At 36.0% G+C, this 26,150-nt stretch overlaps 1 protein-coding gene across 7 annotated transcripts in view; it reads left to right on the forward strand.

Annotated features, from left to right (window-relative positions):
* Positions 1-26,150, forward strand: part of TTC21B (tetratricopeptide repeat domain 21B) — a 98,093-nt gene that overhangs the window by 33,301 nt on the left and 38,642 nt on the right. For all 7 annotated transcript variants that reach the window (XR_010113655.1, XM_055291915.2, XM_055291918.2 and 4 more), the window contains 10 exons: positions 1,348-1,505; positions 3,302-3,526; positions 5,345-5,583; positions 7,128-7,200; positions 8,145-8,255; positions 9,299-9,437; positions 13,264-13,370; positions 19,093-19,281; positions 21,471-21,581; positions 22,579-22,660. Coding sequence is in view for 6 of the 7 variants with exons in the window: in XM_055291915.2 (XP_055147890.1) it covers positions 1,348-1,505; positions 3,302-3,526; positions 5,345-5,583; positions 7,128-7,200; positions 8,145-8,255; positions 9,299-9,437; positions 13,264-13,370; positions 19,093-19,281; positions 21,471-21,581; positions 22,579-22,660 (1,434 nt within the window). In the remaining variant the exon portion in view is untranslated. The remainder of the gene's footprint in view (positions 1-1,347; positions 1,506-3,301; positions 3,527-5,344; positions 5,584-7,127; positions 7,201-8,144; positions 8,256-9,298; positions 9,438-13,263; positions 13,371-19,092; positions 19,282-21,470; positions 21,582-22,578; positions 22,661-26,150) is intronic.

Genomic DNA, 26,150 nt, shown 5'->3' on the forward strand with positions numbered 1-26,150 from the left:
ATTTTTAAATATTTAGTATCCTTCGAAATATTTTAAATATTTAGTATCCTACCCTACATATCCATCTCCTCACCCTTAAAAGAAACAAAGATTCTCATTTCTGTTACTCATACAGTACTCATTTTCTTCAGTCTCTTAGTTGCAAACCCTAATTCTCTATGCACTTTCTCCTGTTAGTACAACCTATTTCTTCAAATTATCGCCTTAATCCTTCTCCTTCCTAAAAGAATTTTCACACAAATTTATTATGCCTAACTTTTCCTTTTTGTACCTGTGCAGTTTTGAGTGTTGGATTGTATCACAATAGATAAAGAATCTAACATTGTTAATTATGCTTGACGGTTGATTGCTAAACTTTGATGCCATGTTTAGTAAGTTATTATGCTATCTCAGCCAGTTAGTTTTCTATTAATCCTCCGTCTCTGAGAAGAACATTTTCAGTCTCAGTGCATGTCTGTTACCGGTAAGTTAAGCCTTATTTTGTTGACTGAGGCATCAGGTGAAGTTCAGGGGCATAAATGAACAGAAAATCATTTAGGCTGTCTTTTTCCCCCATTCTCCTAGCAAGGATGAATGGGGAGTTAGCCTACTTACATCTTCTTAAGGCCCATTTATGAAGTGACTAAGTGCAGATCAGTGCAGGTTACATCATGAGAAACTTCTAAGAATCAATGCAATGTTTTCCTTTGAAGAGCCTCTTACCGCATCTATCAGCCCAAGGTCAATTCCTCGATTCCTATCACTTTAATCTTGATTATTTCCTTCTATTTTAAGACTCCCAGATATACAACTGGCATTATTTCCGTTGGTATTTAAAGGTATTTTAAATCTATAACTCGTATTTCTGAATCTCTGAAGTATATCCTTAGACCTTTTTTGTTATTTTATGTATAGTAGTAATAGAATTTTTGACCAAGAATGATTACTAGACTAATATCCTCTTTGTTAACGTAAGTGACACAACAAAATTCTAGCTATTTAAATGTTTTTGTTCTACATAATTTATTTTAATGAAATTATAAATAAAACCTTTTTTTGACGAGGAAAATAAAGGTCCGTTTATTGGCCTCTCAGTAACGCCAGTGCTTGGCTCTCATCCTTTCCTGCTTTCCCTGGCTTGTTCGTTAGGATCAAGGGCTTGCCTGACTTGCAGGTATGTATTCATTCATGTAGACTAGAAGGAAGCTAACTAGTGCAGATGGAATTAAACCATGGCCTATGAACAGCAAACTTTAAGTTTACAAACACTAGGGCTATCCGTCACCTAAACACTCTTCTTCCTCTTCCCTCTCAGATCTCCATTTCTTAATCATTTGAATTATAACAATGCATTGTTTTTCTTATTAGGTGATATTGAAGCAGCTTTTAATAACCTTCAGCATTGCTTAGAACACAATCCCTCTTATGCCGATGCTCATCTGCTGCTAGCTCAGGTTTACTTGTCTCAAGAAAAAGTCAAATTGTGTTCTCAGTCTCTTGAACTTTGTCTGAGCTATGATTTTAAGGTAAGTATTCCAGACTGAAGTGGATAAGACATATCACCCTCCTTGAAAGCTTACATATTTAAGTATTTTGTGTTTTAGCCTGTAGTATTTTGCTAACAGTTGCATTTTTAATGGAAAAAAAAATTGAACTCACAAGCAGTAGGAGGAAAAATTCAGGCAACTCAGGTATGGGTAAAAAACTGTGGACTTGGTGACAAAAATCCTGAGGTTAACATCTGGTCTTTCACTTCTCTCTGAGCCTCAGTTTTCTTTTCTGTAAAACTCATTTACTAATACTCTGCTGTTACAATGAGAATTAAATGCAATAATGAAGGTATATAAAAATGATGATCCTTATGTCAAATATTTTTATGTATAAAGATAATAATTGTCTGTTTATTTCTTGGACCTTAGTTTTTAATAACTTCTTTTTAGATTCATTGTGAAAGAACATCTTGTCATTTTGAAAGTAATTTTGTGGTTTGAGGATATAAAAACACAGTACATTTCTATCCAAGATATTATGTGTTACATCCAGTATCCACTCAACGTTAGGGAGAATCCTAGGTTCAGTTGCTTCCTGAACTACCTCAAGTCATGGAGGAGCTCTGAAAGCTTTTGCTTTGCTTCACAGGGTCATGAACCCTGTTAAGGGAGAACCCTTCAGTGAATTAGAGAATCCTAACTAAGATTTGCAGAAGGCCGGGCGCGGTGGCTCATGCCTGTAATCCCAGCACTTTGGGAGGCCAAGGCGGGCGGATCACAAGGTCAGGAGATCAAGACCATCCTGGCTAACATGGTAAAACCCCGTCTCTACTAAAAATACAAAAAAAGTAGCCAGGCGTGGTGGCGGGCGCCTGTAGTCCCAGCTACTCGGGAGGCTGAGGCAGGAGAATGGCGTGAACCTGGGAGGCAGAGCTTGCAGTGAACCGAGATCATGCCACTGCACTCCAGCCTGGGTGACAGAGCGAGACTCCATCTCAAAAAAAAAATTTGCAGAAAATATCACCTGCTTCTTATGGTAGTGGTTTTCAAGACTAGTGGTATGTCAGATCCTCAGTGCTGGTGCCCCACCTTTTCTGAGTCAAAATCTCTGAGGAAGGAGCACAAGCGTGAGTCTCACACGAAGCTCTGTAAGCAAATGTGCAGGCTGCCTAAGGTTGAGAACCTCAGCATCAGGAGGATTATAGACTTCCTAATCACTAGGTGGCTGCCATGTCAGCTCATTCTGGGTCCTCTCCTTCCCTTTGACTTCTTTTTCCCACCTCATTTTTATCATTCTCTTATGTTTTCTGTATATACTGTTGATAGCCAACGTAAAGATGGAAGCTTCAGAACTACATATTTAGGAGTAGTGTCAAAGGGGAAGGTCAATGTTTGATTAAAATGTCCTGAAACTTTTAATCTTCAAATTAAAAAAATAAAGGGGAAAAACAGAGTTTCTAGAAATCTAATAACTTCATATCAGTCCTAGAAGTGCCAGATAAAGAAATTCCTTTCCTGAAAATTCAAATAATCTCTTACAATGTATTTGCTAGCCTTATAAACCTTGTTTGCCCTTTCTCTTCTGTCACAATAGAAATATGTAATCAACCTCTTTGTCATCTCAAAGGATGCAGGGAGAAGCAATTTTCCTGAATCCGATTTAATGTGATACATAATCAGAGGGTTAATAAGAGGGCAGAGATAGACCTCATGCATACAACCAAAGATGGACTGTTCTCAGTGATCTCATTATTTTAATGTTTGATGGATTGTAAATTATGTGTTGATGTTGTAAGCACTCCAAGGAAATATTATTAAATATTATTCTTCAGGTGAGAGACTATCCTTTATATCATTTGATAAAAGCTCAGTCACAAAAGAAAATGGGAGAAATAGCAGACGCAATTAAAACACTGCATATGGCAATGAGTTTACCAGGAATGAAAAGAATTGGAGCTTCCACAAAATCAAAAGACAGAAAAACTGAAGTTGATACAAGCCATCGTTTATCAATCTTTCTTGAATTGATAGACCTTCACCGCTTAAATGGAGAGCAGGTAGGTCAAGTTTTAATTTAAGGGCTCAGATGTGAACTTTCTTATTCTAACATATACATTAGTAGAAACTAAAAAGCTGCCCGGGCATGGTGGCTCACACCTGTAATCCCAGCACTTTGGGAGGCCGAGGCGGATGGATCATCTGAGGTCAGGAGTTCAAGACCAGCTTGGTCAATATGGTGAAACCCTGTCTCTACTAAAAATACAAAAAAATTAGCTGGACATGGTAGTGTGCGTCTGTAGTTCCAGCTGCTCGGGAGGCTGAGGCAGGAGAATCGCTTGAACCTAGGAGGCGGAGGTTGCAGTGAGCCGAGATGACGCCACTGCACTCCAGCCTGGGTGACAGAACGAGACCTCATCTCAAAAAAAAAGAAAAGAAAAGAAAAAAAGTGAAAAGCTAAACGTATTCCCTTGACCAAGTGGTAAACTTTAGAAAAATTTATTTTTCATTACCTTGCACTAAAAATAAACTTCCTGTAAGCCCCTGAAAGGTAAACATAATTTGCTCCTGGTTGATCTTAAGTATCAGTGTGCTCATGTTGGCTACAATGGAACATAATAACATGATGTACAACCCTCTTGGTTACCGTGAATGTAATAATATAATGCAGTTATAATCCTATGAATCTCTAAAAAGATTTATACACATATACACAAACACACATTTATGCACACTCCAGAACTACTGAAATAAAAAGAAAGTACCAACCTGAAATTCTAGTAGATGAGGAAACAAAATATTTGATGAATACAGCTTTGGTAAACTCATAGGAATATTATAAAGTCAGATATTTTTAAAAATAATAATATATACAATAAGATAGAAAGTAATTCTGGGAGAATTACAACTTTGTAGAAAATGAAGAACTCAAAGTCATTTGTACCCGTTGTTTTAGGTTGCAACACTTGCTAATCACTTATTTTTCATATTTTAAGAAGGCTGTATTTCTAAATATTTGCCAAATCACAAAGAATTTCCATTTATTTATTGTATTTTTTAGTGATAAGGGCTCACTCTGTCTCCTCGGCTGGCATCCAGTGATACAATCATAGCTCACTGCAACCTAAAACTCCTGGGTCCAAGAGATTTTACCATCTCAGCCTCTCAAGTAGCTGGGCCATGCCCAGCTAGTTTTTAAAATATTTTGTAGAGGGTCTCCCTATGTTATGCAGGATGGTCTCAAACTACTGGGCTCAAGTAATCCACCCAGCTCGGCCTCCCAAAGTGCTGGGATTACAGGTGTGAGAGAATTTCTGTTTTATTAATTAACTTAAAGTACATTTAACAAGTAAGGCCAATTATACCCTATATAGTTGATTCTGAGGTACACTTAAATTACATTTTAACATTTCTGGAATTCTTATAATCTCTGAAGTTGAGATGACTCTTAAATGACATTTTAGATTCATCAAGGTACACATTTGGAAATGAGGTAGAATATTCACCCCAAGTGTAACAACAGTGTTCTGGTGGAGGGAATAATCTGCCACTTAATGAAGAGCCAGTGTGTACAGCTCTTCATTATTCAGTGCTGGGTGCTTAGTAAGTGCTCATTAATATAGTAGCAGTGACCCTCTGCAGCGGCTGCTGTTGTCCTAGTTATGAAAACATTTATCTAGCTAACAATATTTACAGGCTCATCTGATTTTGGTCATGGGTTTAGTTTTAAATTTTTGAGGTTTCAGAAAATTCTATCAATTTATTTCATAAATATTATAAATATACTAGCATTTATTCTGCATTACAAGAAAATCTCCCTTTCTAGTGTTATTTGTTCACTATTTTGGAAGAATGATATCTTAATTTCATCTTTACAGCATGAGGCAGCCAAAGTTTTACAAGATGCCATCCATGAATTTTCTGGAACATCTGAAGAAGTGCGGGTTACCATTGCTAATGCAGACCTAGCTCTTGCCCAAGGAGATATTGAGCGGGCTTTAAGCATCCTTCAAAATGTTACAGCCGAACAGCCTTATTTTATAGAGGCCAGAGAAAAAATGGCAGATATTTATCTGAAGCACAGAAAAGATAAAATGTTATATATCACTTGTTTTAGGTAAGTAATTAACCCATTATATTTTGATACGTTTAGCCACTAATATTAATTCCCAATTTTTTTTTAACTTTCTTTCAACTGCTTCGCAAATACTTTACAGATCGTTTTCTGAATGTGGTCCTGATTCCTTCTACCACCAACTGCAATCACGCTAACCAAGTTGTTTGCTCTCCCTAAAACATAATTATGATTCCTTCAAACTGGCTTACTATGGTTTCTCAGCTCTCCTTATCAAATATTATTTTTAGACCCTAGATCTTCCTGTTTGAGAAGGGAAATTGTACCCTGTATTTTAATAACTTAAGAGTGTCATGTAATGTAACAGTAATCTAGGGGATAGGCAGGCGTATTTATTAATCAATATAGTAGTTGTAGAAAAAAGAAGTTATTTTAGTATGTACCATGCTAATGTGTGGATTACAGATATTTCTTGGTGAAAGAGCATGACCTTAAAAGTAAGTCACACTGATGCCCTTATGAGTTATTGGGATACACAACACACACACACACACACACACACACACACACACACGGAGAGAGAGAAAGAGAGAGATTGCTCTTCCTCTTCTCCCCAAACAGAAGGGTAAACATAGAAGCATACACTCTATGTAAGAGAAAATTAACGTTTTTAGCTCTTGAGATCATAGTAAACTGTTGATGAAGTAATTCAGTATTGATTCATCTATGTTATATCAAACTGAAGAAGCTGCTCAGATTCTTTTAAGCGCTGAGTGATTCAGAGAAACTGAGCAGCACCACATGTTTAGACAGATGTACTGGAGTTCCTAGATTGTATTTTCTAAGGTATTTCCAAAAGATCATCACTGTCATCTCTAATGATATGAAAATAATTCAAAATAGGGTTGATTTATTTTTGATGTACTATAATGTAATAGTTAAAAGTATAGGTTTTGTTTCAGGAAGATCTGACACATCAGCTGCAACTCTTAACATCATCTGTAAAACTGGGATAATAATTCTCAAGAGTTTTTGGACCAGTTAGATGAAATACTGTATATTAAATTATTTCAATAACTTTGGTAATTTGACCTTTAGTAGTCTACATTTTCAGGTCAAATATAAGCAACAAATACTGAAATAGAAGACTTGGTATTTTTTAAGGTAACTTAATTCAGCATATAATTTATGCCATGAGTATCAGAGCTCAAGATGCATAGGGGGACAGTAAAATTTTATTCTCCCATCATTTTTTTGGTACCTTCACTCCCACATCACTTCAGAAGTAAACATAGCAAAATGTGTAAGTCCAAATAAGGAGAACTTAGATATTTACTATCTATCTGAACTCAGTTACCTGCATTTCAGAAAATGGAAAGATTCTGTGACAGAAATAACCGATCTAGCATAAACAATTTAGGTGTGGGTATGCATGAGGTTTTTATAATATTACACTGTTGGGTATATAGAGATACTCTGAAAGCTACTGGCTAACTAAAATAAGGGAGCTTATTTTTTATTTTATTTTATTTTTGGAAGAAGATACCTGTATTCAATATGCTAAGTAATGTTGGTCTGATTTCCAGAGAAATTGCTGAAAGAATGGCTAACCCTCGGTCTTTTCTTCTCCTTGGTGATGCATACATGAATATTCTAGAGGTAAAATTTCTGATGTTACTGAACTGCATTTTTTAAAACTATTTGTGATTACAACTTCTATTAAAAGGAATATTTTTTAAAATAATGTTTAATATTTGAAGATCCAGCCATCACAATAAAAGGGAGGTATCCATTTTAAAGGATAAATAAAAGGGAGATATCAATTTTAAAAAATTGATTTTTTTTTTAAAGTTGAGATCCGGTAATTCAGTACTATTTTTATTTGAAATAGAGATGAGGCCAGGCACGGTGGTTCATGCCTGTAATCCCAGCACTTTGGGAGGCCAAGGGGGGCGGATCACTTGAGGTCAAGAATTTAAGACCAGCCTGGCCAACATGGTGAAACCCCGTCTCTACAAAAAATACAAAAAATTAGCCCTGCCTGTAGTCCCACCTATTGGGAAGGGCTGAGGCAGCAGAATTGCTTGAACCTGGGAGGTGGAGGTTGCAGTGAGCCAAGATTGCGCCACTGCACTCCAGCCTGGGTGATAGAGCAAAACTCCGTCTCAAAAAAAAAAAAAAAAAAAAGTAAAGTTGGTACCAGAAGTATGTTAGGAGTCTTCTTTATACAGAAGGATAAAGGGAGCTACAGACTAAGGTGGTGTTTTCTTCAAAGGGAACCAATCCTTCAGCCCTCTATAACTGGCAGTTTAATGACTTCTGGAAATGAAAAGTCAAGATGGTATCTCTTAGTTCACATATTGTAATTTATATAGACAAGAGCACAATTAATATGGGTAGAATTATCCTAATAAATTATACCTACCCATACCTGCTCTTCTCATTTATCACCTTTTTGAAATTGTTAAAGTTCCTGTGCTTTAATATACGCCAAGTCTTATGTAATATTCCAAATGTAGAGCTTAATTATAGAACTGTATCCCTTTAATGGGACCCAGTTATGCTATTTTTTATTGCTTATTTTTTGTGTCTGGTAATATTAGCCTGAAGAAGCCATAGTAGCATATGAGCAAGCATTAAATCAGAACCCGAAGGATGGAACATTGGCAAGCAAAATGGGCAAAGCACTTATCAAAACTCATAACTACTCAATGGTAAGTACTTTATTGTTTGAAATATGTCGCATCAAATTTATCACACCCTGTCCTCGAGAAGCTTCAGCAAGCACCGTTTGCATCTTTAATGGTTGTAAACTCCAAATTTGTATTTATGAACTGGGATTTGTGTTAAAGCCCTTCTTAGATTTATCAGATTCTTCATTGCTTCATTTTGTGATGATTATTTGGACCCTAGACCTTGCTTCATCTTGCAGCTAGAATCCTTGCTACCAAATCAATTACCATAAAGTTGCTATTCTTACATCTCTTTCATTATGTAACAAAACATGATAAATGTTCTTTCTGTTGCACCAATTTTTGCAAGCTACGCGTTTTGAATTCATTTTCTTTTAGTAAGGGAAACAGATTTTTCTTTAACTATTATATTCTTGCCCTATTCCTGGTAATTGTTGACCATATGTACAACAGCTAGCAAAATGTATGCCTTTGATAAGCTTCACTGGCCTCATAAAACCTGTAAAAAATATTCTTTGCCAAGTACCATTCTTTAGCTACTTAACATAAGAAATGTTAGTTGTTGGCCAGGTGTAGTGGCTCACGCCTGTAATCCTAACACTTTGGGAGGCCAAGACGGGTGGATCACTTGGTTCAGGAGTTTGAAACCAGCCTGGCCAACATGGTGAAACCCCATCTCTACGAAAAAATACAAAAAATTAGCTGAGCATGGTGGTGGGCTCCTTTAATCCCAGCTACTTGGGAGTCTGAGACAGGAGAATTGCTTGAACTTGGGAGGCAGAGGTTGCAGTGAGCTGAGATTGCATCACTGCACTCCACCCTGGGTGACGGAGTGAGACTCTGACTTGAAAAAAAAAAAAAAAAAAAGAAATGTTAGTTGTTTCATGTGATGATCTATTCTCTGAGAAGTATGACATACTTAATTGACAGGCAGGTGTATGCCTACAATTCTTCCTGGTTATTTCTAGTTATACCAGTGCTTTAAGTCTGTAATGTGTTAAATAGCTGTGCTTGAATGCCATTCTCATTGCCTTGTTCCCTTAAATGAAATGAATTTTGTTTAGGCAATCACTTACTATGAAGCTGCTCTGAAAACTGGACAAAAGAATTATCTTTACTATGACCTGGCTGAGCTCTTATTAAAATTGAAATGGTATGACAAAGCAGAAAAAGTTCTTCAACATGCTCTGGCTCATGAACCTGGTATGAAGTCTTTCTGGTTTGAAAAAAGTCTGATAAGTCTGATCCATTTTATTTTTATATTGCATAAATATGTATTTGTATTCTCAATATTTTATTTGTGGTTGGTTATATAAATACATGTGTATTTTTTCTTTTATCAGAATGCCACTCTACTAAAATGTGATATTTTAAAATATAGTAGCAGATTTATGAAACAGTTAATTGTGTTATAGAAATATAGCTTACTTTCCAAAATAATATAAAGTTATCTTTAAATTACAGCTACCTCATATTTAAACACATTAACATTTTTGTAATCTTTACTTTTTTAAAAAGTAGCATGTTTCTTTTTTAAAATTCAAGCTCTATAAAAGAATATAATGCGTAAGTCGTCTGTTTCTCCTATGAATTCCATTTGCCTTGTTCTCAAATTACCTCCCTAGTAGCTTGTAATTTAATATATATTCTATATATATGTGTGTGTATATATGTGTAATGTGATTTTCCTGTGCAAAACTGTTAGTCTTCCTTTTATGCAATTTTTTCCACGTATGTGTCCCAGATAGTTTGATGTCAGTACATCATGCATTTAATTTGCATTTCTTTGATGAGTGATAAAGTTAGGTATTATTTTGTTTATATATCTTATTTTCTTCCAGGAAATTTTATTCATATTATTCTATCTACAGGCATTATAATGTTCCATAACACCAATGAATTACTTAATTTTCTTGAAATTATTGGATGTTTAGTTTGATTTCCATTATTTTGATATTATAATCCATGTTCCAATGAATATCACTGTATCATTCCTTAGTGTACATTTGCATATATTTCTTTTTTTTTTTTTTTTTTTTGAGACGGAGTCTCGCTCTGTCGCCCAGGCTGGAGTGCAGTGGCGCGATCTCGGCTCACTGCAAGCTCCGCCTGCTGGGTTCACGCCATTCTCCTGCCTCAGCCTCTCTGAGTAGCTGGGACTACAGGCGCCCGCCACCACGCCCGGCTAATTTTTTGTATTTTTAGTAGAGATGGGGTTTCACCGTGGTCTCGATCTCCTGACCTCGTGATCCACCCGCCTCGGCCTCCCAAAGTGCTGGGATTACAAGCGTGAGCCACCGCGCCCGGCCCACATTTGCATATATTTCTTAGAGTCAGGTGCTGAGTTGAAGATTTTGTGCATGTAAAATTTGTTTGGATACTATCAAATTACCTTCTTTCAAGTTTGTAAAAATTTACTTTTTTACTTTTTTAAGATCTTTTCTTTTTTTTTTTTTTTTTTGAGAGATAGTCTCACTCTGTTGCCCAGGCTGGAGTGCAGTGGCACGACCTCAGCTCACTGCAAGCTCCGCCGCCTGGGTTCACACCATTCTCTTGCCTCAGCCTCCCAAGTAGCTGGGACTACAGGCACCTGCCACCACGCCTGGCTAATTTTTTGTATTTTTAGTAGAGACGAGTTTTCACCGTGTTAGCCAGGACGGTCTCGATCTCCTGACCTCGTGATCCACCTGCCTCGGCCTCCCAAAGTGCTGGGATTACAGGTGTGAGCCACCGCACCGGGCCTAAGATCTTTATTTTTAAATAAAATCTAGTGATTGCCCATTGCCAGAATTTAAAGATTACAGAAGTGAATAAAAGTTGTATCCTCTCCCACTCTCCAGAGAAAACCATATTTAACAACTTGTATATCATGATATTCAGTCTCCCTGCCCCCATCTTTGCCTCTCATATATACACAATTATACCTACCACTTTTTTCTATCTAAATGGATTATAGTACGCCTATAATTCTGCAGTATGCATTTTTCATTTAATAACTTCTTTCCTTGTTAGAAATATAGCTCTTCTTTATTTTTTAGCATATGTATTCTACTGTATGTTAATATCATAATTGATTTGATGAGTCTCATATTGGAATAGACATTTAGCTTGGGAAATAGTTGGAAGCAGTACTGAGATAAAATCCTTGTTTATATACATATACCTCTCTGTACTTCCTGGAATTGAATCTTGCCCCATTGTTCTTTCTTAAGGATAAAAACTTCCTGACATTATGTTGTGTTAGTCATGAAAAATAAACATTTTAATTTACATTTCTTTGATGAGTGATAAGGTTAGGTATTATTTTGTTCATGTATCTTATTTTCTTCTAGGAATTTTTAATTTATAGTCTTTGTCTTTAATCCTTTACGTAATATTCATGTTGTAGATATTTCCTCCCAGGCTGTCTTTTCTTTATCAGATTTGTTTATTATATCGTTGATCAAGTAGAATATTTAATGATCTTATATCTGCTTTTCATGTGTTTTTTTGGCATCTGAATTTCTTGTCACTCTCTAAAAGACCTTCCCTAATCCTAACATTGTGAAAGTATTTCCATATATTTTTGTCATTTATATTGTTTTCATTTTTATATTGAGAACTTTAATCCATGTACTTTAATCAACATACAAGTTTTACTATATAGTTTCTAACATGGATAGCCAATTTTATTTTCATGCCATTTGTGGATAAACTCCTTCATATACATTACTCTGATTCTAGGAATCTTTATTTTATTCCATTGTGTATGTTTCTTTTCTTTTGCCAACAGCATGTTTAGTGTAGCTTTAAAATACATTTGAACACATCATGAGAGAAGCCCATTGTAAGTTTTCTGATATTTTCAAAATGATCTTTTAGTTTAGCTTTAATGACATTGGTGCTTAAATTCTTCTAATTATAAATGTATTTATTGTATGAAGTGTTGTTAGTTCCATAAAAATATATGCATGGATTTGTCAGATCTTCTTTTGAAACACTTGAAAGGTCTAAATGTGGATATACATTTTGAAAAGTTTGTAGGGGGAGAGAGATTCAAGTATCGTATGTTTTAGTTACAATGGGTATATTATATTTATGTAACATAAATGCTTTCATTTAATATTTGCCGAGCATACCCATGACATACTTAGATGCCTTCATATATGTTTCATACATTTCTTATCAGGACTCATATTAATCTTTGAGGCAAATATAATCATACCCATTTTAAATTTAGCAATCTGAAACTCAGTGTTATTGATATGTCCAGGACTACCTAGTTGGTAAAATGGCATGGCGTGTCATGAACTGTGCACTTGACAAATGGTGGAGGAAACATTTTTGTTAATTATCTAGGGTTCTTTTATTGTTCTTAGACACAAAACATTTGGCATTAACCAAATATTTAAATAGAACTTACCATGTACAAGAGTTTGTTTTCACTACTTTACATATTTTAACTTATTTAGTAACTTATTAGCTTTTAAAATCTTACATCCACCCTGTGAGGTAGGTACTATCATTTTTCCTGTTTTACAGATAAGAGGGAATTACAGAATGGTTAAGTACCTTGCTCAAAATTAAAGGGCTAGTAAGTGGTAAAGCCTAGATTTGAAACCAGACTGTTAAACATCAAAGTCAGTGCTCTTAACACCTGTACTTTATTGCTTATCAAATATCTATGATTTTTAAAAGAGCAATTATCTTCTTAATTGCATATAGCAACTACTCTATCTTCTAATGACTTCAGTAAACAAATTTTTATACACTTAAGAATAAAAATGGAAATTATTGTGGTGTTAAATTGTTAAAAAGCCTCTAGTTGTTAACCAGTTCTTTAACTTTTCATCCAGCCAGTTTTTATCCTAAATCTTTTCTTTTATTTTTTAATTTGGCCATTCTTCAGGCAACTGACTGAGAAAATTTTAACCATATTCACTATTTTTCAAAATCATTTTTTCTAGAGGCCAGTTTTTAAAATTCTGGAAAAATATAAAAATTTATTTAAGATGAATAATTTTTTCCATTACATTCCATTCTTTCATAGTAAATGAACTGTCAGCTCTCATGGAGGATGGACGTTGTCAAGTTCTTCTAGCAAAAGTTTATAGTAAAATGGAAAGACCTGGTGATGCAATCACTGCATTACAACAGGTAAACATACTTGTCTGTGAGTGTGGTCATGAGGTAGGAGATGGATGCAGAAGGAAATATGCCATGTATAAGAGGAAAGCAATCTTTTTGGCCAAACAGCCACAGAAAATATGTCAAAATCGAAATATTTATTGAATGCTTATGAATTATACATTTTAAATATATTATTACTACTATTGTAACAATTTGGGAAAGTTGGAATTTTTTAATCCTGTTTTATAGCTGAAGAGACTTGATTGAATAACTTTTGTGAAGTCATATGAATAGTGTCATAATCAGGATTTGAACTTAGTGCTTTCTTCCTCCATTTATGTAGATCTTCTTTTTTCTCTTAATATTTTGTGGTTCTCATTGTAGAGGTTTTACACAGATTTCCTTAGGTATGTTCCCAAGTGGTTGATGTTTTTTTAATGATGATTCAGTTTCTGGTTTGCTAACAACTTCTTTATAAGTGACTTAAATGATTATCAAATATACTATCGGCATCTGTCAAGGTAATCATATGTCTTTTCTCCCGTTTTTCTTTTCAAATGTGGTATATTAAATTGATTTATTTTCAAATGTTAAAACACCTTATATCTCTGAAATAAATGTCACTTTGATATGATTTTTAAAAAGATATTGCTGGTATTTAAAGATGTTTTATAATATTTTGTTCAGGATTTCTACATCGGTGTTCAACAAATTGATACTAATTCTTTTTTTCTTTTCTTTTTTTTTTTTTGAGACGGAGTTTCACTCTTGTTGCCCAGGCTGGAGCGTAATGGCGTGATCTCAGCTCACTGCCAGGTTGAAGCGATTCTGTTGTCTCAGCCTCCTGAGTTGCTGGGATTACAGATGCTCACCACCATACCCAGCTAATTTTTGTATTTTTAGTATTTTTAGCAGAGACAGGGTTTCACCATGTTGGTCAGGTTGGTCTCAAACTCCTGACCTCAGCTGATCCACCTGCCATGGCCTCCCAAAGTGCTGGGATTACAGGCGTGAGCCACCGCACCTGGCTGCTAATTCTTTGATGTTTGGAATAATTCAGTGTTGCAGACCTTGAGACCTCTTTGAAGGAAAGTTTGTAATAGATTTTAGACTGATCATTTTCAAATTGCTTCTTATATCAATTTGGATTTTTTTAAGTAGTCAGTTTATTGTAAAATTTATTAACATAAACTTGTTTATTGTATCTTTTCTTTTGAATGTCTACAAATGCAGTGAAAAAGGTCCCCTTTTACAAACCTGGTATTAGTCATTTTTTCTTCTTTAATAATCAGTTATGCTAGGGGTTATCTTAATATTTTCAAAGGGTCAACTTTTGCCTTTTCTGGCTTCATTTAATGTTTTAACCTCATAATTAATTTCTTCTACACTCTTTGGGTTTGGTTTACTAATTTTTTTTTTTTTTAGCCTCTTGAAATAGTATGTTAGGTAATGGATTTCGAGCTTTTGTTATTTTCCTATTCATTTGAAGCAGTAAATTTCTCACTCAACACTGGTTTATCAGCATTCCACAAGTTTATTATTATTTAGTGTAAAACATTTCCTCATTTTCACTTTGATTGCTTCGTTGACCGGTGGGTTATTTTAAAGTGTAACATTCAATTTTTATAGAGTTCTGATTTGCTTGTTATCTTTTTGATACTGACTTCTATTACACTTCTGCTGTGCCAAGACATACTTTGAATGATTCAGTCCTTTGCAATTTGTTGAAGCTTGCTTTACATCCTACATTATAATCAATTTTGGTAAAGATTCCATGTGGACTTGAAATAATGTGTTTCTAGCATTACTGTAACCACAATTACTTTTGCACCAGCCTAATAAATACTTAGTTCAACCGTATGTCAATTAGGTCAGATTTGTTGACTGATTTCTGTACATCTTCCCTGTTCTTAGGGTTTGGTCGTTGTTTGTTTGCTTGGTTTTGGTCTATTTGTATGAGAGGGGTGTTAAAGTCTTTCAGTGTGATTGTGGATTTCTTTTTTTTCCATTTAGTTCTATGTATTTTTGCTTCATTTATTTAGAAAATACATTATTGAATTATCCAGATTTAGAATTACAATATCTTCCTGGTGAATTAAGTTATTTAAAATAATAAAATGGCCTTCTTCATTTCTAGTAATGCTTCTTGCTTTAAAATCTCCTTTGTCTTGTGTTAATATAGCTAATTCCAGTTTCCTTTTAGTACTTGCATGGTATATCTCCTGCATTCTTTTACTTTCAATTTTACGTGTCCTTATGTTTAAGATCTGTCAGCATATAATTTTTTCTTGACAATCTTAATCTATTATAAATTTTTTAACATTTAATATAATTATGAATTATATTTGGATTTGGATTTGCCATCTTACAATTTATTTTTTTCTGAATTTTCTTGACTTTTATCTGAGTTAAATTATTCTTATTCCACTTTCCCCTCTTATTACTGTGTTATTTATACCTCCTTTTATTATTTTTCAGTGTTAGCTACATTACAACACCCATTTCTTCTTATTCAAATTCTATTTTTCTATCTTTGCCTTTTGCATTATTGTTGTCATGCATTTTAAATTAGTTGTTTGAAACTTTGTTTATAGGGAACACAATGTGATATATTTTATTTCAGTATCAGACACTGGAAGATTTTTAAAGAAATCTTCTAGGTTCTCCATCTCATTTAAGCAATTTTGCCTATCTGCCCTGTCTATTATGTGTTGATTTTGCAGCTTACTTCTGAGAGGGATGATCTTACTTCCCAAGTTCCCTGGAGGCACTTTACTGTTCCCTAGATAGGATCCATAATATTGGTTTGTTTTGCAGTTGTCTAGTTTCTGGATATAAATGTGAAATCATCACTTACCTTCTTAATACTTTATATTTTTTTAAAAAGACCTCCATTATTTTTATCTCATTCTATTTATTCTGTGTCTGTGAGCTCCTGTGATATGTTAGAAGCAACAGGTCTGTGAGGTAAGCAAACAGTTTATGTATTACTCTGCTCATTTTCTCACAGAGAGTATTTGTCCAAGATTATACAGCTGATTACTAGAAGAGTTTGAAGTGGAATGCAGATGCCTCAGTCCTAACCCTTTGTGCTTTCCAGGATACTGTACTAGTCACCTTTTGACTTGCTTCTCGTGTACTCAGAAGAGTTCTGCATTCCACAAATAATTTATAGTGTTTTGGTTTTGAGATTTAACTGATGGGTGTGTGTGCATGTGTGTGTGCATGCATGTGCGTGCATACCCAAGTTTCAGTAGACAGTCCCAAAATTTTTTTGTTCCAGTTGTGAATGAATTGAGCTTGGATTATTAGATTTCTGTGATATCTATCTAAGTTTATGATATCATTAAAATATGTAATCTTAATATTAATATCTTATCCTTAATTGTTGGTACATTTTAGCTCTTATTTTCTGAATCACATGATAGAAAATTGCACCCAGCCCTAGGTTAGTTACCAGAAGCTACAAGGAAAGTGTAATCTTTGGTAAATGTAGACTTTTAAAACATTTTAGAAATAAATTTAGCTTAGTTCACTCCTTTATGAATATCATTAGTCCCAGTCACCATGGTCACATGAGCCCCTGTGTTATAAAAGCAGACATATGAAGCAACATCAAAAAACAGCATGCCATGGCTAGACAATACCAGCACCCCAAACTGTAATCAGTTTATGTTAGATCCCAGGGATTATTCATCTTTAATAAGGTTTGAAAAATTATAACATTCTTCCCAATGATGACATGCTGTATATTCTGAATGACAAAGAGACAAATCTTAAGATGCAATTCAAACAGAAACCTATAAGTGGAGTCAAAGTTTTTGATATTTTCTGTTCGTTTATTCAGCAACCATTTATTGAGCTTAATTCTCCACATTATGTAACTTAGGGGTTCCATCATAGTGTTTTTGCAAAGTTGCTAAACATTTTTGGCAGTGACAGAAATGGTAAATTTAGGGAAATAAGTCTTAGGAATTTTGCTTTCTAAATATTTCAGACTTTTCCAATAACTCCACATTTCCGTAGCCCTCTCTGTCATCTTTTAGCTGACCCCATCGTTATTTCTTGCTTACGGTCCTGAAGTAGCCTCCTGATTGATCCCAGCTCATTTCCCTCTAGTCAGTTCTTCACAGTGACACCAGGGTGATGGTTCCCAAAGGCAACCTGATCCTGTCATGCCAATGCCTAAAAACATGGTGTAGTAGCTTCCGTGGGCTCTAGGATAAAATGTAGATTATTTAACAGGCTTACCTGTTGTATCTTTCCAGCCATTTCTTCTTCTAATTATTTGATCAAGCAGTGTATCCCTCATTCTCTTTCCTTCACACGTGATTCCTAATGCCTATGAGCCATTCCATCTCTTCATCCCATCTCTTTTTCCCCAACTCACCAGAGTGTAACTACTAACCATTCTTTAATTCTCACCTGACTTCCAAGACTGAATTAGATTTTCTATTATGTACTCCCATGGTAACAGCATTTTCCACTTAACTTGTTGGAAAAGGGACAACTGTCCTCAGGGAGCAGTTTGCCAGGGGGCTCTGTCACCAGCATTTGTTCCACTTTCTCTTTCATTTTTACTTTCTTTCTTACACTTGCAATCCAGAGTCCAGATGTAAAACAGTATAGGGCCATAAGTGATGGGACATCTTTAACAAAATTCTTGGAGGCCGCTACCTGGAAACTTGTGTCCTTGGGATGGTACCCTTACCCCTGAGGTGCTAGGGATGGTCCCCGGGGTCTTTCCCTGCTTTCTACTTTCCTAATGGCTAAGTGATGTCAGAGGAGGACATCTTGATGTGTAGAGGTACAAGAATTGAGGGATGCAAGGATGCCTTCCTGCAAGACAGAGATCATCCTATCTAAACCAATTGTTTTCAGGTTTTTTACTAGGAGCACATGCACGAGTGTGTATATATGTGTATAGCTATGTAAAAACATGAACAGACGTATGCATGTGTATAATCCAAAACACACAAAGGTACATATACTGACATACTGAAACACATATTAATATAACCAAAATAAAAATTTCATGAGACAGTATTAATGTTAACCACATGCTATATACTTATATTTTTCTTTCATTTGCAAAAGAATGCTGTTACGACTCTAAACCTCTGGCTTGAGAAAAAAAAAAGAAAACCTGTTTCAAAGCAATTGTTAGCTAACATTTTGACAAGACTCCCCAGAAGGGTGCCCTGTGTGTAGCATAATATATTGCATGTGGTAGGCATTTACTATTTGTTAAATGAATGCATTCACTAGTGAATCATTATGTGTAGCTGAAACATAAATTTTATTTTTGAAGACCTAAAACGTGGGAGTTCTTACCATTTATTAAAGGAGATCTCAATGTTCCAGAAACCAGATGGATGGGTGGAAAGGCTGATATTCTTCCAATATAACAATCTACTCTACATTCTTACCCTGAGGAAGGCCCCACCTCTTTGTATTTTTTTCACGGTTGTATTTCCTCCTTAGTGAACTTACTATATACATGCTTGTAACAGTGGGAAAAGACTCAGTAATTCCATAAGTGTTTTGTTGGAAAGATAACATGCATGCTGGCTCATTCGCAAACAAGGGATGCTTGAGATCTCAATAAGACATTTTCTTTGGATCAGGCTTTTTTAGATCAAGGGTTCATAATGTTTAAATAAATCTGTAAAATTATGCTGTGTGTGAGTTATGGAGAATTTAATTTCCTTTATTTTTTTTTATTCCCTTTTATACTGATTTTTTCTAGGCTCGAGAATTACAAGCTCGGGTACTAAAACGTGTTCAGATGGAACAGCCAGATGCAGTTCCTGCACAGAAACATTTAGCAGCTGAAATTTGTGCAGAGATTGCAAAACACTCTGTTGCTCAGCGAGACTATGAGAAAGCAATTAAGTTTTATAGAGAGGCGCTGGCTCACTGTGAAACAGATAGTAAGGTCAGTACCTTTATAAAATGTTCAGGACCTTTTATTCCAGATGTCTTCTAATTTCCTCAGATGTAAAATTTTTACCAGCTTATTTTAAAAGAAGATGTAGGCAGGGTGCAGTGGCTCATGCCTATAATCCCAGCCCTTTGGGAGGCCAAGGCATGTGGATCATCTGAGGTCAGGAGTTTGAGACCAGCCTGACCAACATGGGGAAACCTTGTCTTTACTGAAAATACAAAAATCAGCTAGCGTGGTGGGGGGCGCCTCCTGTAATCCCAGCTACTTGGGAGGCTGAGGCAGGAGAATCGCTTGAACCTGGGAGGTGGAGAGGTTGCAGTGACCCAAGATCGCGCCTCTGCACTCCAGCCTGGGCAACAGAGAGAGACTCCATCTCAAAAAATGAAATAAAAAAATAGAAGATTTAAAAAGAAATGTAACAAAAATACAAGTTAAAAGATTAATATTATTCCTCAAAAACTTTCAAAATCTTACATGATGCCTTACATTAAGAATATTAGAGTTTAAGGCTGGATGCAGTGGCTCATGCCTGTAATCCCAGCACTTTGAGAGGCCAAGGCAGGCAGATCACTTGAGTCCAGAAGTTCAAGACCAGCCTAGGCAGCATGGGTAAACCCCAGTCTACTAAAAAATACAAAAATTAGCCAGGCATGGTGGCATGTACCTGTAGTCCCAGCTCCTCGGGGTGCTGAGGCAGGAGGATCACCTGAGCCCAGAAGGTCAAGGCTGCAGTTAACCATGATGATGCCACTGTACTACAGCCTGGATAACAAAGCAATACCCTGTCTCAAAAAAAAAAAAAAAAAAAAAGAAAAAGAAAGAAAAAAGAACATTACAATTTATTTATTTATTTATTTATTTTTATTTATTTATTTTTTTTTGAGACAGAGTCTCGCTCTGTCACCCAGGCTAGAGTGCAGTGGCGCAATCTCGGCTCACTGCAAGCTCCGCCTCCCGGGTTCACACCATTCTCCTGCCTCAGCCTCTCCGAGTAGCTGGGACTACAGGCGCCCACCACCACGCCCTGCTAATTTTTTTGTATTTTTAGTAGAGACGGGGTTTCACCATCGTCTCGATCTCCTGACCTCATGATCCGCCCGCCTCGGCCTCCCAAATTGCTGGGATTACAAGCGTGAGCCACTGCGCCTGGCAGAACATTACAATTTAAAAACTGTAATGGAACATGTGATATAAAGCAACCTGCAAATTGTTTTAATATTTGTTTTTAATTATCAAAATAATTTAAATAATTTTCAAATTTATTTTATCAATTAAATTTTAATTTATCAAAATAAATTAATTTTAAAATGATTTAAAATAATTTCTCAATCACAAATACCTGGATTTAGATAATTCAATTCCTTTTACTAAACAGCTGTTGTACACTCTGTATTTCAATTGGCGTTTAGTACTAAGGATGCAAAAATGGCTAGGTTCAATCTATGACCTCATATAGCACAGTGGGAGAATAAATGTAAAGATAGTTTTGGTGTAGCACACTTACGTATATGACTGGTTATATAAAAACTAAAATGTTTTTACTCTGTCAAGATCTGAGAGGATTTGGAGAGATTATTAATTTTTGAATATAATTAATGGCTAAACTTAAGTAAGTGATCGTGTACAAAAGACAACTATCCTCTAGAATTTAATGACTAGTTTGAACATTTTTATTAATATAATTTTTTCAGATAAAGGGCAAAAACAACCTTTAGCAAGGCATAACCAAACAGATACCTTTTTCAGTGGTGGCTAAAGGAGTTGGAATCCTACTTTTAAATCTGAGGCATACCTTACAGATTATCTGCTTGAAGCTTTTTATTTTACAAATGAGAAAGCAGGTTAAGAGAGGTAGAAGGGACCTGACTTGGCCCTGTCATGGAGGAGCTGGGACTAGAATCCAGTCTCCTGGTTTTAAGACCAGTGTTCCTTTCACAATGCATTATGTCTCTCTAGTTTTGAAGTGAGTTACTACCTGTTTCTCTTTTTTTTTTTTTTTCTAGTGTAAGAGAAAATAGAGATGGGTATACATACAGTTTTTTTGGTTTTTTGGCTATTATACTTGGCATTTTTATTGCAATGACTTTTGGTCAACTAAAGTTTAATCTGTGCCCACGTATTTTCCTCATTGACTTTTTATTCTATACAGTGTCTGATGAATCTAGCCTTTTGCTCTACAGATTATGTTGGAACTGGCACGATTATACCTGGCACAAGATGACCCTGATTCCTGCCTGCGGCAGTGTGCTCTACTGCTTCAGAGTGACCAGGATAATGAAGCTGCTACCATGGTCAGTCCAAGGAACTTCAGTACAATAAAAGCAGTTGTGTTTTATAAGTTTTAAATTTTACCCCATGGAACTACTACTAGATGCTGAGGCATGGCTCACGTTGGCTTTTGGAAGAAATAACATTTTTCTAACATTACTACATTTTACCAATAAAGACTCAGAATCATTAGGATTTTATTTATAAGAAAGATAAACCTAGGTCAGGCTTTTACATGCCTTTTGGGTCTAGTTATTTTTTATTTATGCCTAAGGGGATGCTTGGTCAGGTGGAGTTCATGTGGTAACACTAATTTGCTAAGAACTAACTTTTAAGTACCTAGGAATGCTGGACAAATTTAAGAGTTTGGGTGGAATTTTTGGAGTTACAGGGGAAAAAAAACAACTTCATATTATCAGTCTAAGATGGTCTGTTTTGAATAGAGTTTTTTATTTTTTCTTATTTTTATGTGGGCTAAAATATTTGTTAGCTTTGCAGACAGCTACATGGATGACATTTTGTGAGGTTTATTTAAAGTTATTGTGGTTAAAAAATATATGAAATCTGCATTTTTAAACACATAATAAGAAAAATATCAGTAGGTCTTGCTCATTTTTAATTTTTCAAAATAGTTATGATTTAAATTTTGTTTTGTTTTTGAATCTTCTCATTATTATTTTAGTCAGGTCCAGTGAGGTATCTTTTCTACAACAGCACATAGAGTGTGCAATTCCTTTCAAATTTCTGTTTTTAAAACAATTGCTAGAAACATATTTTTTGCTAAAAATACAATTTTGCAAGCAGAGCAATCCGTTTCACATCCTTGATTATCTTCTGTTACACTGATCTGCAAGTTATTCTGCACAAGGTGGGCTTGAATCTTAAATGCCTCCTTTTTATAAAATGCTGCCCCCTCCTCATGTTTATCATCTATATTTTTCTAGTGCTAAATCTTGACTGGAAGAATATGTTGTATAAAATACATGGCATTATTTTTAGAACCAACTTTTATCTTTATAGATGATGGCTGATCTCATGTTCAGAAAACAAGACTATGAACAAGCAGTGTTTCATTTACAGCAGCTTTTAGAACGTAAGCCAGGTAAATACCTACTGATTGTATTTTTTGAGTGCAGTCACCCCTCCCTTTCTCCTTTTTCTTCTGTTTAGTGGTTATGCCCTCGGGCAAACTCTGTCCCTAGTTGAATCAGACTGTCTGCTTATTCCACACATGGGCTTGAGTAGCTGAAATGGCTATAAGGAAATTGCAACACTGTTGACTGGTCTCACTTTAAATTATGAGCACAAACCTGGTAATCCTACTGTATTCCAAGAATGAATTCATTGATTCTAACTACTTTTCCCACTTTCTCCTGTCTCCTCAAACCTCCAACACCCTTGACCCATTTCTTGCCCACAGTTAAAAGCCTTGCCACCTACTTCACTAAGAATATTTGTACCCGGAAGAGAACTTCTCCATTCTTTGTCACCAAATTTACCCACCCCTCAGCCTTTGTCCTCCCCAGGCCTATGATCCCGCCTGTGGCCAGCTTCTCACCTAAAAAAGGGCTTTACTCTTACAGGTCTCTCTCTTGAATTATCATTTTTTTCTAATCAGCTTATAACTGTGCTGACATCTTCCTGCTGTAAATAAATCAGTCAATAAAAATCAACTCTTAACTCTCATCCCCTCCCAATTACTATGTCCTTCCTCAGTTCTTCTCGACAACAAATTTTCTGTGAAGGATTTTCAAACATGCTCTGTTCACTTTGTCTCATCCACTGCTGCACCCCAGGGAAGTCACTTCTGCAATGTGGTCGGTGACCCCCCATACTGCCAGATCAGATTCAGTTCTCAGTTCTCTGCCAACTTGACCTGTCATCATATTTGGCACAGTTTATCCCCCTCCACAATGAAAGACTTTCTTCATTTATCTCTGAGATCCTAAACTCACTCAGTTCTTCTTTTGCCCCATTGCCTGCTGTTTCAGTCTCCTTTGTTGGAGTTCTCTTCTCTGTATGATGTTTAAATATTAGAACACTCGTAGCTTCAGTTCCTGAACCTCCTTTCTTTTTATATATTCACCCCCTAGGTGACTTTGTCCAGGTGCATGGCTTTATATCCCATGTATGTACAGATGTGTCCTAAACACTTATCTGCAGCCCTTACTCATGTACACCTCTGCCTCTTTGCATTCCCACTCAGATGTCTAGGAGTATTTCAAGCTTAACATGTCCAAAATAGAACACCTGATGTTTCCCTCGCCTCTAAGTTTGCTCCACCCCCACCTCTCACCTCAGTGACTGGCATCACTGCTCACTGTTATGCCGGCCCAGACCTCACAGTTAACCTTTGTCTTATCTTTCTCTCATATATCACCTCCAGTCTATCAGCAAATCCTTGTTAGTGCTACATTCAAAGTATACCTAGAATGCCATCACTTTTTACCACCTCTGTTACTGCCACCCTGGTCTAAGCCATTGCCATCTTCCACGTAGATTATTGCAGCATCGTCATAACTCATCTGTGTTTCCATCCCTAGCCTATGAAGAATTTAGAAATGCTTTCATTGAAAATGGCAGAGATACCCCTGAAAATTCTAGGCTAAAAATCACGGCTTTTAATTTTCTCTCTGTAAAAGAAATCTAAAAGTACACTGTGTAGGGACTGGCATGGCGGTTCCACAGTATCATCAGGAAACCAGAGCCTTCTCTCTTTTTGTTCTACGTCATTACCCTGACTTGCCTGAGCATCACCTCATGGTTCAAGATGACCACCGCAGTGCTGGGCATTGATGTTCCAGGGCCCAGATGGGGAAGGTGGGTGCAGAGCTGGGCAGAAGGGCTTCCCAACCAGCAAATCGTCATTTTATTAAAAACAAAACAAACAAACAAAAAAAGCCCTTTTTTTGTAGTATCACCTCCGTGGCTGCAAAAGAAGGTGGGAAATGTTATCTTTTAGCTGAATCTAATACCCTCTAGAATAAAATCAGAATTCTGGTAGTAAAGAAGAAAGGGACAACAGAAACTAGGTAGGCAAAAGCCCAAGCCAATTACAGCCTTGAGCCTTTTTGTTTGCTGTTTCCACTTCCCGGAATATGCTGCTCCCAAAGGTCTATCTGGCTGCGGCCTCATTTTCTTTTGTGCCTTTGCTCTGGTGCTCTTCTCCCTTAGAATGCCCTTCCCTCACTGGCCTACATCAAGTAGCACCACTTCTTGCTCTCTGTCCCTTTATCCTGTTTTCTGTTCAGTTGGATTTTTGGGGTTTGGCTTTAGGATTTTTGGGTGTTGTGTAGCCCTTGTGAAACAAAACCAAAAAACTATAAATCATAGAATGGAAGCATCAAGTGACCAGAAACGTTGCCCTTCACTGCTCTGTTTCCAGAATTTAGAAGAATATCTGGCCTAGTTAGTACTCGACAAATACTGGATGGAAAGAAGAGTGAGGGAGAAAGGAAGAAAGGGAAGCAGGGATGGAGGGAGGAGAGGAAAGAGGAGAAGAAGAAAGAGAGGTGGGAATTGTTTGACTAATACATGACTGTATGTTACTGCCTGTGTTATTAAAAAGAGTTTGAAATGGCAGAGGAAGTCCTAGAGCTGTGTTTCAGTTCTTCTAAACCCCACCACCTTCATCTCAGGCTGATGCCCTAGGCAGTCAGAGCTGCCTGGTTAGAGCCTCAGAGACATAGAGGTGGCAATCCTTTAAGCAGGGCAACTCAAAGAACTAGATATGCTCTACAGGCTACCTCTAGTAATGCTTTTAATAAAAAGATGTTTGAATTTGGAGAACATCAGTTTGTACTTAGAAATAAAATATCCCTAGTGAGCACAAAAATTGAAAGGAGAAAATATGGTCTGTTTTTTACAGTAATATCAACATTTTCTCTTTATTATTTTTACTATTTAATTTTTTTAATTAAATAAATTAAATTTGTTTAATTTTGGGACTACCACAGGCCATTTCATTTGTTTTTTGCCCTGTCTATTCCAGAGTATACTCAGATGTTATTTAAAAGAATGCCGTGAATTACTTGACCATCTCACCTCTTCCACTCACTCTGGGTCCAAAATATGGGCTCATCTTGCCACCCACATTGCCCAAACCTACTTTTATTTTCTTCAGGCCTGTGTCGTTTTTTTCCCTGCCATTTCTACCTTGTGTTCCACACTGTTTTCTCTTATTCCTCTTCTCTAAACTACCATTTAAAAGTAATATACATAATATTTTCATTCTATCTCAAGCTGTTCCCATTTCACAGTCTTTCCCTTTGAGACAATGATCTAACTTTATTTCTTTAAAAAACAGACTTCTTCCATTGTGAATATTTTTAAGTCATTAAAAATATTACAGTTTTCTAGGATTTGAAGAATCTCACACATTATAGTTTTCTAAGATTTGAAGAAGTCTTCATGTGTCTTGTGGGTTTTGTTTCACATAAGTTTCTGTTACTTGGCAGCAGCCTTTTTCCCAAAAAGTTGGCTTAGTAGACTGGCTGCTTTGGACTTTTTGTAAACAAATATAAAAGCAATTTTTTAATAAATGCAATATAAGGATCTTGTACTCCAGCAACACCAAATGACATACAACCATG

This window comes from Symphalangus syndactylus, chromosome 9 (assembly GCF_028878055.3).
Source record: "Symphalangus syndactylus isolate Jambi chromosome 9, NHGRI_mSymSyn1-v2.1_pri, whole genome shotgun sequence".
In the NCBI taxonomy this organism is placed as follows: Eukaryota; Metazoa; Chordata; class Mammalia; order Primates; family Hylobatidae; genus Symphalangus; species Symphalangus syndactylus.